This window comes from Salmo trutta, chromosome 3 (assembly GCF_901001165.1).
Source record: "Salmo trutta chromosome 3, fSalTru1.1, whole genome shotgun sequence".
Classification (NCBI taxonomy): domain Eukaryota; kingdom Metazoa; phylum Chordata; class Actinopteri; order Salmoniformes; family Salmonidae; genus Salmo; species Salmo trutta.
The window spans coordinates 53,749,137-53,761,998 of NC_042959.1; the positions used below are offsets into that span (position 1 = coordinate 53,749,137).

General features: G+C 47.2%; 1 protein-coding gene across 8 annotated transcripts in view; it reads right to left on the reverse strand.

The window, feature by feature from the left end:
• LOC115178754 (myocyte-specific enhancer factor 2D homolog) overlaps positions 1–12,862 on the reverse strand; it is a 73,833-nt gene that overhangs the window by 8,010 nt on the left and 52,961 nt on the right. For 4 of the 8 annotated variants that reach the window (XM_029740084.1, XM_029740039.1, XM_029740055.1 and 1 more), the window contains exons 7-11: positions 8,482–8,660; positions 7,773–7,802; positions 5,859–5,970; positions 5,323–5,527; positions 4,083–4,151 (exon numbers count right to left, since the gene is read on the reverse strand). In XM_029740084.1, the coding sequence (XP_029595944.1) occupies positions 4,083–4,151; positions 5,323–5,527; positions 5,859–5,970; positions 7,773–7,802; positions 8,482–8,660 (595 nt within the window). The remainder of the gene's footprint in view (positions 1–4,082; positions 4,152–5,322; positions 5,528–5,858; positions 5,971–7,772; positions 7,803–8,481; positions 8,661–12,862) is intronic. The other 4 variants (XM_029740065.1, XM_029740075.1, XM_029740092.1 and 1 more) reach the window with 4 other exon arrangements.

Consider the following 12,862-nt stretch of genomic DNA (forward strand, 5'->3'; position numbering starts at 1 on the left):
GAGACAGAGAGACAGACGCAGAGAGAGAGACAGAGAGACAGACGCAGAGAGAGAGACAGAGAGACAGACGCAGAGAGAGAGAGACAGACAGACGCAGACAGACAGACGCAGAGAGAGAGACAGACGCAGAGAGAGAGAGAGACAGACGCAGAGAGAGAGAGACAGACGCAGAGAGAGAGAGACAGACGCAGAGAGAGAGAGACAGACGCAGAGAGAGAGACAGACGCAGAGAGAGAGAGACAGACGCAGAGAGAGAGAGACAGACGCAGAGAGAGAGAGACAGACGCAGAGAGAGAGAGACAGACGCAGAGAGAGAGACAGACGCAGAGAGAGAGACAGACGCAGAGAGAGACAGACGCAGAGAGAGAGAGAGAGACAGACGCAGAGAGAGAGAGAGAGACAGACGCAGAGAGAGAGAGAGAGAGACAGACGCAGAGAGAGAGACAGACGCAGAGAGAGAGACAGACGCAGAGAGAGAGAGAGAGACAGACGCAGAGAGAGAGAGAGAGACAGACGCAGAGAGAGAGAGAGACAGACGCAGAGAGAGAGAGAGAGACAGACGCAGAGAGAGAGACAGACGTAGAGAGAGAGACAGAGAGACAGACGCAGAGAGAGAGACAGAGAGACAGACGCAGAGAGAGAGAGACAGACGCAGAGAGAGAGAGACAGACGCAGAGAGAGAGAGACAGACGCAGAGAGAGACAGACAGACGCAGAGAGAGACAGACAGACGCAGAGAGAGACAGACAGACGCAGAGAGAGAGACAGACGCAGAGAGAGAGACAGACGCAGAGAGAGAGACAGACGCAGAGAGAGAGAGAGAGACAGACGCAGAGAGAGAGAGAGAGACAGACGCAGAGAGAGAGAGACAGACGCAGAGAGAGAGACAGACGCAGAGAGAGAGAGAGAGAGAGACAGACGCAGAGAGAGAGAGAGAGACAGACGCAGAGAGAGAGAGAGAGACAGACGCAGAGAGAGAGAGAGAGAGACAGACGCAGAGAGAGAGACAGACGTAGAGAGAGAGACAGAGAGACAGACGCAGAGAGAGAGACAGAGAGACAGACGCAGAGAGAGAGAGACAGACGCAGAGAGAGAGAGACAGACGCAGAGAGAGAGAGACAGACGCAGAGAGAGACAGACGCAGAGAGAGACAGACAGACGCAGAGAGAGACAGACAGACGCAGAGAGAGACAGACAGACGCAGAGAGAGAGAGAGACAGACAGACGCAGACAGACGCAGAGAGAGACAGACAGACGCAGAGAGAGACAGACAGACGCAGAGAGAGAGAGAGACAGACAGACGCAGAGAGAGACAGACGCAGAGAGAGAGAGAGAGAGAGACAGACGCAGAGAGAGAGAGAGACAGACGCAGAGAGAGAGAGACAGATGCAGAGAGAGAGAGACAGAGAGAGAGACAGATGCAGAGAGACAGAGAGAGAGACAGATGCAGAGAGACAGAGAGAGAGACAGACGCAGAGAGAGACAGAGAGACAGACGCAGAGAGAGAGACAGACGCAGAGAGAGAGACAGACGCAGAGAGAGAGACAGACGCAGAGAGAGAGACAGACGCAGAGAGAGAGAGAGACAGACGCAGAGAGAGAGAGAGAGACAGACGCAGAGAGAGAGAGAGAGAGACAGACGCAGAGAGAGAGAGAGAGAGAAAGAGACAGACGCAGAGAGAGAGAGAGAAAGAGACAGACGCAGAGAGAGAGAGAGAGACAGACGCAGAGAGAGAGAGAGAGACAGACGCAGAGAGAGAGAGAGTAGACAGACGCAGAGAGAGAGAGAGACAGACGCAGAGAGAGAGAGAGAGACAGACGCAGAGAGAGAGACAGATGCAGAGAGAGAGAGACAGACGCAGAGAGAGAGAGACAGACGCAGAGAGAGAGAGAGAGAGAGACAGACGCAGAGAGAGAGAGAGAGAGAGACAGACGCAGAGAGAGAGAGAGAGAGAGAGAAACAGACGCAGAGAGAGAGAGAGAGAGACAGACGCAGAGAGAGAGAGAGACAGACGTGCAGAGAGACAGACGAGCAGAGAGACAGACGCGCAGAGAGAGAGACAGACGCGCAGAGAGACAGACGCGCAGAGAGAGAGAGACTGACGCAGAGAGAGAGAGACAGACGCAGAGAGAGAGAGACAGACGCAGAGAGAGAGAGAGACAGACGCAGAGAGAGAGAGACAGACGCAGAGAGAGAGAGACAGACGCAGAGAGAGAGAGAGACAGACGCAGAGAGAGAGAGACAGACGCAGAGAGAGAGAGAGACAGACGCAGAGAGAGAGACAGACGCAGAGAGAGAGACAGACGCAGAGAGAGAGAGACAGACGCAGAGAGAGAGAGACAGACGCAGCGAGAGAGAGACAGACGCAGAGAGAGAGAGACAGACGCAGAGAGAGAGAGACAGACGCAGAGAGAGAGAGACAGACGCAGAGAGAGAGAGACAGACGCAGAGAGAGAGAGACAGACGCAGAGAGAGAGAGACAGACGCAGAGAAAGAGATATATTGAAAGGAAGAGACACAGACAGAGAGTGAGTTAATAGTGATAGACAGATAGCAACATACTGAGGTAGTGAGTTGTGTGTGTGTGTGTGTGTGTGTGTGTGTGTGTGTGTGTGTGTGTGTGTGTGTGTGTGTGTGCACCATTTCTCCAATGCAAAAGGACATGTCCTTAATGCAAGGACAGACATGTTCCCTAAACAGGAACCATTTCTCCAAAACCCCTTAAAACTCCTCAATTCAGACCCTTTCTCTCCTGAATGCATCAGCTGGGTTCCTCAAACACAGAGGCCAACACATCCTGCAAGGCTGAAGGCAGCAATTGACGTGTGGAAAACGATTCAATAAACAAGTCACCGCGGGAAGGCTAGCGGGATGCCCTTGACACAGCATTAACATTTAGATTGGTGTGCTAGTCAACAGGTGCACGCTAGTTGCAGTGAGTCTTTACAGGAGGCTCTGGAATGATTGGCCACTCAGTGCAAGAGAAGGAAGTGGAGAAAAAAAACCCGGCAGAAATCATTTCCCCCTTGCTTCCCACGGCGGGTAACCAGGGCTGACAGAGAACGCGAGGCTTGCAGTGAAAAACCGTCAATCACCTTTGATTGGAAGTGTCTGCTCACTGCAGCTACCGTGCAAGGGAATAAATAACAAAAACAGTGGGACTGTACGTATAGCCTATGTAATCAAACGCTTGTGTGAGAGAACAAATCGTGGGTGGAACATGCTCTTCAGGGCAAAATGAGAACGGTTTGATCAAGTGCGTTACTTTGAAGAAGCAGTTTCACTGATCTATATGAAGTATGGATGAGTGAAATCTGACTATTGATCTTACTGTCAGGCCATCCAAGTGAGAGAGATTAATAGACCTGTGCTTCAAGACAAAAAAAGGAGGACTACACTACTCATTCTTGGTGTGTGTCAATGCTGTCCTGTGAGACTGACACACACAGCGTTGGGCGTCTGCCATATTCCTGCATATTTCTCTCTTTGGTTCCAACACTCAAAGCCTCACAAACAAGATATAAAAGAAGGAGGAAAGACGCAGATCTGGGTTCGATACATGGCTGTGTCGCAGCCGGCCGGGAGACCCATGAGGCGGCGTACAATTGGCCCAGCGTCGTCCGGGTTAGGGGTGGGTTTGGCCGGCCGGGATGTCCTTGTCCCATCGTGCTCTAGCGACTCCTGTGGCGGGCTGGGCGCATGCACGCGGACACAGTCACCAGGTGTTTCCTGTGACACATTGGTGCGGCTGGCTTCCGGGTTTATCGAGCAGTGTGTCAAGAAGCAGTGCGGCTTGGCGCGTTGTGTTTCAGAGAACGCATGGTTCTCGACCTTCGCCTCTCCTGAGACCATATGGGAGTTGCAGCGATAGGACAAGACTAACTACCAATTGGATATCATGTAATTGGGGAGAAAAAGGGGAAACAAATAAATAATGTTTTACAGTGTAAGTTACATGAAATCTAAACTGTTATACCTTCATTATGTTCTTATGAATTGAACCCAACCTGAGAGCCGCACAAACTTAATTTGATACGGCATGACGATAACCACACATGTAGCGCTAGATGCTAATTCGTTCACCTCAGGTTAGCAGCGAAATTGGAGATGCAGTTAGCCATCTCCCCGTTCTGTTTCTCTGCGCCCCACATGCTGTGGACAAGAGGGGGAGAACAAACAGGCGGTTACATACAGCTACCCCGCGGCTAGCCTAGCCGCCACAATCACAGAAACCTGCATTTGGCTCTAACAATGCTAGTAACGAGACAAAGCTGATGGCTAATGACGGTCACTAGCTAGCATTAGCCTACAGCAGGTGGTCAATGCACACCTAAACCTAAAGCGATCTTGTATCCACGTGGGGAGATGTTAATTAAGGGAGAGGGAGTTTAGGTCAGCTTCTCAGACATCCTCAAACTGAAAGTGGAGGTACATGCATACCAGAGGTGGTTGGTGGGAAGAGTTATAGAAGGACGGCTCATTGTAATGGCTAGAATGGAATCAATGAAACGGAGACAAACGTGGTTTTCCATATGTTTGATATATTCCATTCCAGCCATTACAATGAGCCTGTCCTCCTATAGCTCCTCCCACCAGCCTCCTCTGATGCATACTATACTATAGCAAGTGGATACCAGTGACGGTCTGAGGTGTGAGGTGTGAGGTGTCTGAGGTGTTCACAGTTTGGGTCTGTTTTGTAGCTAGCAACCATGCTATGCTGCTCTTGAGGAAAAATGCTTAATTTAGTAAGTCAGACTTGCTGATGAAATTGTGTGCAGACAGTAAGTGCATGTGTGTTTACGGGTCTATGGGCTATAGAACAGGTAAGTACAGAGGGATAGTCTGTATGGCATGGGTGAGGAGTTACTACTCAATGATTGGTCACATAGTATGGGGAAAGTTTTGGGTTAATTCCCTTTAACTGAAGGACGCAGATATCGGTTTAGGGCAGTGCTATTCAAACTTTTTCAGCGGGGACCCAATTTTTTCAGCTTTATTTTCTGGTGACCCCATTTTTCCCCCCATGAATTTCCCCCCTCCCAACCCAAATCTAACGACACAATGTTAAAATCGAATGACACCACCTTCAATGAATTGCATTTTCTGCTCTTATTAACATGAAAAGAAACCAATAAATACATTTACTTAATAATTGTTTTTGTATATTGTTTCATACAATAATCTGTACTCTTAACTGTATTATTATTATTTTTTTAAATATAGGGGGGCCCACTAGGGGTCGTGACCCCGACTTTGAATACCACTGGTTTAGGGTGCAGCTAGCTACACTTATACAATAGGGTGACCGGGGAAGTGTACTTACACCAAGTTACTGAGTGACGCCAAGCTGATCTGTTGTTGTTGTTGCTGCTGCTGCTGCTGCTGTTGTTGTTGCTGCTGCTGTTGTTGTTGCTGCTGCTGCTGGGATACTGCTGGTTGCTGTTGCCAGGTGGACATGTTGCTAGGCAGCAGCCCTGATGGCGTGAATGTCTGGAGCGCTGTGAGATCTGCACTTGTCAGCTGGTACTCTGAGGGGGAGGGAGGGGAAGAGAGGGAGGGCGAGAGAGGGAGAGAGAAAGAAATACTCACACATTGATCAAAGTGAATATGCATAGGATTCACTTACAGTGGTAAATTGTGTTCTTTTCTGCCTTTGCCAATTTGGGTAATTACAGAGCAGACTGACAAAAAGAGAATAACTGAATAAACTCATCGAAAGTATTCACCATTGTGTTTGTCACCCACTGGTCCTAATACACTTGCTTTAAGACAAACTACAGACATACAGTGTGTGTCCAATTCCCATATTCTGCAAGCTTTGCCCGTGAACAGAGAGTACCCTTTTCCTCTTTTACTCACCAGTGTTGTAGGCCGTCTGCATGGCGGAGAAGGGGGCTAGGAGACTGGGCGTCGCCACGGAAACCACTGGCGTGGACAGGTTCCCTTGAGAACCACCTAACCGCTGAGCATTCTGGGAAGACAGAGGACACAGGAAAGACGCTTGAACAGCAGGACACAGGAAGTAAAGACTTATTTTAAACCAAAAGGTTTGTGCCCACGCAGTACCATGACATTCACTAACAGTATCAAATAGAAACGAAGGCGGGAACATCCTGGCCTGTACGGTTCATGACTTCTCTATGACACGGAAACACCAACATTCACGGCCACGTGAAAGAACAGTTGGTGGGGGTGTTAGGAAGTGTTCCACTCAAATGGAGAATCATGCGGATTGATTGAGAGGCATGCATCGGGCAGAACAACCAGAGTGAGCGACAAAGTGATTGTGTTTGTGTGTGTGTTGGTGCGTGGTGATAAGTGTGTGAGTCGGGGCTCAGACGCTCCAGGGGTGGAGGTCATTGTGCCATTGGTGTCACCTTGTAAACAGTTTGTCCTAGTCAATGGATACACACACTCCAGAGAGTACTGTAGCCTATACACAATGACCTCCTGTCCAACCCGACATGGATTACACACACATGGAGTTGACCCATGCACATGCCAAGATACATACAATGCATTCACAGAGAGCTTTACCTCCATTTTGGATTTACCACACATAGTATGCATACACACTATTCTAGAACATACAGTACCAGTCAAAAGTTTGGACACACCTACTCATTCAAGGGTTTATTTTTTTTTACCATTTTCTACATTGTAGAATAACAGTGAATACATCAGAACTATTAAATAACGCATATGGAAGTATGTAGTGAGCAAATTTTTTTAAACAAATCAAAATATATTTGAGATTATTCAAAGTAGCCACCCTTTGCCTTGATGACGGCTTTGCACACTCTTGGCATTTTATCAACCAGCTTCATGATGTAGTTACCTGGAATGCATTTCAATTAACAGGTGTGCCTTGTTAAAAGTTAATTTGTGTAATTTCTTGCCTTCTTAATGCGTTTGAGCCAATCAGTTGTGTTGTGACAAGGTAGGGGTGGTATACAGAAGACAGCCCTATTTGGTAATAGAACAAGAACATATTATGGTGTTGACACAGTCTGTGATTTATTTCGAATTTAAAAAAAAAAGGCACACTTAACCAGCATGGCTACCACAGCATTTCTGCAGTGTTACGCCATCCCATCTGGTTCGCGTTTAGTAGGACTATCATTTGTTTTTCAACAGTACAATGACCCAAAACACACCTCCAGGCTGTGTAAGGGCTATTTGACCAAGAAGGTGAGTGATGGCGAGCTGCATCAGATGACCTGGCCTCCACAATCACCCAACCTCAACCCAATTGAGATGGTTTGGGATGAGTTGGACCGCAGAGTGAAGGAAAAGCAGCCAACAAGTGCTCAGCATATGTGGGAACTCCTTCAAGACTGTTGGAAAAGCATTCCTCATGAAGCTGGTTGAGAGAATGCCAAGAGTGTGCAAAGCTGTCATCAAGGCAAACGGTGGCTACTTTGAAGAACCTAAAATATATTTTGATTTGTTTAACACTTTTTTGGTTACTACATGATTCCATGTGCTATTTTATAGTTTTGATGCCTTCATTATTATTCTACAATGTAGATTTTTTTTTTAAATAAACAAAAACTCTGGAATGAGTAGGTGTCCAAAATTTTGACTGGTACTGTACATTGTACTGTGCTCTTATTCGACTAATACTACACTGTAAATACTGTATACTAATTATCTACTAATATACCAGTACGACAGTATACCACGACAGTATACCAGTATGACACTCATGCCTGTGAGACCACAGTGTTGACACAGCAACCACAGTCAAGTCTAGGAGGAGTTTCTATTCACCTCACTCACCAACTCCAGCTCCTCATCGGTCTGCAGGGGGCAGTAGGACAGAGAACACGGGTTACAGCTCTGTACTAACCTGCTGATCCAGGATCAGCCCCCAATCCTTAACCATTGGGCTCATTAAGGGAAAATGCAAAACTGAACTCAGATCAGCGTCTGGTGGGGTATTTCACCACACTCACAAAAATATGAAATTCAGAACGGCAATTATGACGAGATGCATGGATGCATTTTGACGTCAATCCTTCTTTAGCACAGTCTAAAGCCGCACTCAGTGCGTGCCAAAATCAACCTTTGAATTTAATCTTACTATAATTGCTGTCCTATTAATTGTTCAATTGCTTTATAAACTAATAATGACTCAGCATCTGTTTTGTAGAAAAATGTGAGCTTCCGAGTGACACCACTCAGAAACAAAACTTTGTTGTTACTGTAGACATCCCAACCTCCTAAAATGTGTTGAGTTGAGTCACAAGACACAATAATAAATAAATACCTCTCATACTTCAACCGCTTACAAATCAAACAGCATACGCTTCGTTTTGGTATTAAATGTTTATCTCAGAAGGAATAGAGATTCATAAAGATTCATCACCCCATTGTTTTGTGACTGGCAGGACACCAATGAAGCATTTATCAATGTGAGAAAACAACAGACTCAGTTTTGGCCAGTAGGGCTCCCATAGTGGATCTCTCTGTGGCTCACCAGCTGCATCAGGCTCTTGCCGCTCTGGGAGGTGATGACCCGGAGATCAGGCTTGCGGCTGTTCACCATCTGAGGGCTGGGCGGAGGTGGAGACTTGGCCAGGACTACTTTCCCCAGGCTGTTGCCGTTGGAGATGGAGAGGAGGCCGGGGGAGGCCCTGGCACTGATGTAGCCGTTCGCTGGTTGAGAGGGAGACGGAGAGGAGATATTAATATGGTGTTAAGGAATGGATGGAGTGTTTGTGTGGTGTGTGTATGCCTATCACTTACTGTAGGACAACTGTAACGCTGTGAATATTAGTATGAATCCGTAAACATTACTCGTTTGACCCTTTCACGCATTACACTAACACTACTGACAAAACCTAATAGCTTTTCACTACAGGAGCAATGTCACTCCTATGTCAACCCTACGGCATCCCTATGTCAACATTCAGACAGTCCCCTTCAGGTTACGTCATGTGACACATCCCTAAGAGAAACAACCTTTTGTTATTACTCAAGACATTCCAACCTCCTGATGTGTTGTTGTCTCATAAGACACAATTTTAAAAAACTAATAAATGCCTCTAATATTTTAATTCGTTTACAAATCAAACGACGTACGCTTCGTTTTGGTTTCACTCATTATGAAGGTCTATCCATCGAACGGCTCAATGGTGAGCAGTGTTAATCTGGGACAGCATCAAGCTACTCAGACAACAGCATTCCTTCTTGCCATGGGACAGAACCTCAGCCTGATTTCCCCTTACTTGGTTAAAAGGAGCCGTTGACTCAAAGAAAGACAGGCTCACTGTGTGGATAGGGGAGCGGGGGACTTTCCAAGCACTGTCAGGAACACAACCAGGCAAACACAGACAGTAGACACACACAGACAGAGAGAGAGAGAGAGACAGAGAGAAAGAGAGAGAGCGATATATACAAAGAGACATGCACACATACTGTGGGAGGGCACACAGTCAGACGCACAACTACGCACGCACACACACACACACACACACACACTCCCTAGAGCTGGGCAGGGTTCTGCGATAGCAGATAAAAGTTGCTCCATGACGTGTCCCAGATGCTACCAGCATGTGACACCGTTTCATCTCAGTCACACATACTTCAGTTCAGACACACACACACACACACACACACACACACACACACACACGCGCGCGCACACAAACGTACACACTGACGGGTGGCAAGGACAGAATGATGTTTGCGCCAGACTCATTTGTGTCAGCAGTATCAATAACACACTACTTCCATCAAACATACAAATACGTAACAGTTACCATAATTTTGCTCTTGCCATTCACAACTGGATAGAGAACTCTGGGCAGCCAGTGAAGGTTACTTTGTACCGAGGTGTTTTGGGATGGGAATATTTTGCCTCGGCTGTATTTTGCACAGCCGAGGCAAAAGTGGAACAGGGCGAACAGGGCTTTTTGCGTTGTACCTGACCTAGCAGACAGACACTCGCTCAGTCCTTCCTCTAAGAAACTGGACGCTCACTCATCTACCCCAGCAACAGAGGGAGATGAAGGAGGAGAAAGAACATGTGTTAGTCGGATGTTGGCCCCAGGCCCTGGGCTCTTTGAACAACAGGGCTCTAGTGTGTAAGAATTCACACTCATTATGTGTCTGTGTGAAGGTTTATCCATGCATGCGTTTGTGTAAGTACATGTTCATGTATGTTTCTAAGTGTTTATGTGTTGTATGTATGCATCAACATATGCGTTTTAGTGTATACCTGTGAGTGTGTGTGTGCTCTCTCTCCCAGGCTCTACTCCTATTACCCAGTGCCGGGCGTGGGAATCTCAGGAATGCCGGGTGACGTCAATGGTGACATTCCCTGAGCCCAGAGCCTGGGTCTGTGTTCAACAGCTGAGAACGACAGAGCGAGGGGGAGGAGGACGGGATGTGGAGGGAGGAGGGGGAAGAGAGAGAGAGACAGCGGGCTAGCAGGGTGAGTCACTTGAGCTGCGTCTTGGGACCACCGAACTGTTTACTGCACTGGAGGGTTACTGAGACAACCCCGGTTTAGAGAGAGAAAGGCATCGTGACTACTGTGGTCCATGTTCCATGACTTTGTGACTTGGGTCTGATTCTGAAACTTGAGATAGGATTGTGTAACTCATTGTCATACGAGTCTTTCATTGATATCAATGTGAAAGCCGAACCTATGCTCACAAAAGATTTGTTGCTCAGTGCCTTAGTCACAAATAGAAAAACATATTCTTCTCTATACAATAATACAGCCATTCACTTTTGAGGAAGATGTTGTAGCACAATATCTGATAATATTGTCATCTACCGATGACTGTATGCCTTGAGGAATTAAATTAGAAGTGAGGCTCTGGCCGGTGTCAAAGTCACCTCTGAGGAGACGGCTCTGCCAAGACAAGGTACAGTTTGAACCACGGGGGATTGGAGTGTGTGTGTGTGGAAGGGGGGGGGCATGGAGCAACAGCTGCGATAGAGGGAGAGAAGGACAGAGAGAGGGAGGGAGAAAGCTGGGTCAGGGGAGACAGAAGAAGGGGGGGGGTGAGGAGACGGTGAAGATGCTAGGCCAGAGTGTTCATGTCATTCAGGTCTCTCTCTACACCTCTCTTTCTCCCTTTTTTCCTCAGTCTTTCATTCTCTCTCGTTCTCTTTCCCATCAACCCCCTGGGCTATTTACAAGCGGCTTTCCTGTGACCCTCAGCTGTCGCTGGCCAACAGGTGTGTGTGTGTGTATGTGTGTGTTTGAGTACATGAGTGCCAGTGTCAGTGTTTGTGGCGGTTGCCATTGACCAGCTATCCTGACATCTTTTTCTCTTCCATCAAACAGTGGAGTCTGTCCCAAAGTGTAATCCATATACCTTTTATGCTTTACTATAACTCACAACTCCCATCACGTCAAGGAAAGCCATGAAGGGTAAAAAATAACAAGCTAATAATCGATTGTCACAGCTACAGTGGGGGGAAAAATGTATTTGATCCCCTGCTGATTTTGTACGTTTGCCCACTGACAAAGAAAGGATGAGTCTATAATTGTAATGGTAGGTTTATTTGAACAGTGAGAGACAGAATAACAACAAAAATATCCAGAAAAACACATGTCAAAAATGTTATAAATTGATTTGCATTTTAATGAGGGAAATAAGTATTTGACCCCCTCTCAATCAGAAAGATTTCTGGCTCCCAGGTGTCTTTTATACAGGTAACGAGCTGAGATTAGGAGCACATTCTTAAAGGGAGTGCTCCTAATCTCAATTTGTTAACTGTATAAAAAGACACCTGTCCACAGAAGCAATCAATCAATCAGATTCCAAACTCTCCACCATGGCCAAGACCAAAGAGCTCTCCAAGGATGTCAGGGACAAGATTGTAGACCTACACAAGGCTGGAATGGGCTACAAAACCATCGCCAAGCAGCTTGGTAAGAAGGTGACAACATTTGGTGCGATTATTCGCAAATGGAAGAAACACAAAACAACTGTCAATATCCCTCGGCCTGGGGCTCCATGCAAGATCTCACCTCGTGGAGTTGCCATGATCATGAGAACGGTGAGGAATCAGCCCAGAACTACACGGGAGGATCTTGTCAATGATTTCAAGGCAGCTGGGACCATAGTCACCAAGAAAACAATTGGTAACACACTACGCCGTGAAGGACTGAAATCCTGCAGCGCCCGCAAGGTCCCCCTGCTCAAGAATACATATACATGCCCGTCTGAAGTCTGCTAATGAACATCTGAATGACTCAGAGGACAACTGGTGAAAGTGTTGTGGTCAGATGAGACCAAAATGGAGCTCTTTGACATCAACTCAACTCGCCGTGTTTGGAGGAGGAGGAATGCTGCCTATGACCCCAAGAACACCATCTCCACCGTCAAACATGGAGGTGGAAACATTATGCTTTGGGGGTGTTTTTCTGCTAAGGGGACAGGACAACTTCACCGCATCAAAGGGACGATGGACAGGGCCATGTACCGTCAAATCGTGGGTGAGAACCTCCTTCCCTCAGCCAGGGCATTGAAAATGGGTCGTGGCTGGGTATTCCAGCATGACAATGACCCAAAACACATGGCCAAGGCAACAAAGGAGTGGCTCAAGAAGAAGCACATTAAGGTCCTGGAGTGGCCTAGCCAGTCTCCAGACCTTAATCCCGTAGAGAATCTGTGGAGGAAGCTGAAGGTTCGAGTTGCCAAACGCCAGCCTCGAAACCTTAATGACTTGGAGAAGATCTGCAAAGAGGAGTGGGACAAAATCCCTCCTGAGATGTGTGCAAACCTGGTGGCCAACTACAAGAAACATCTGACCTCTGTGATTGCCAACAAGGGTTTTGCCACCAAGTACTAAGTCATGTTTTGCAGAGGGGTCAAATACTTATTTCCCTCATTAAA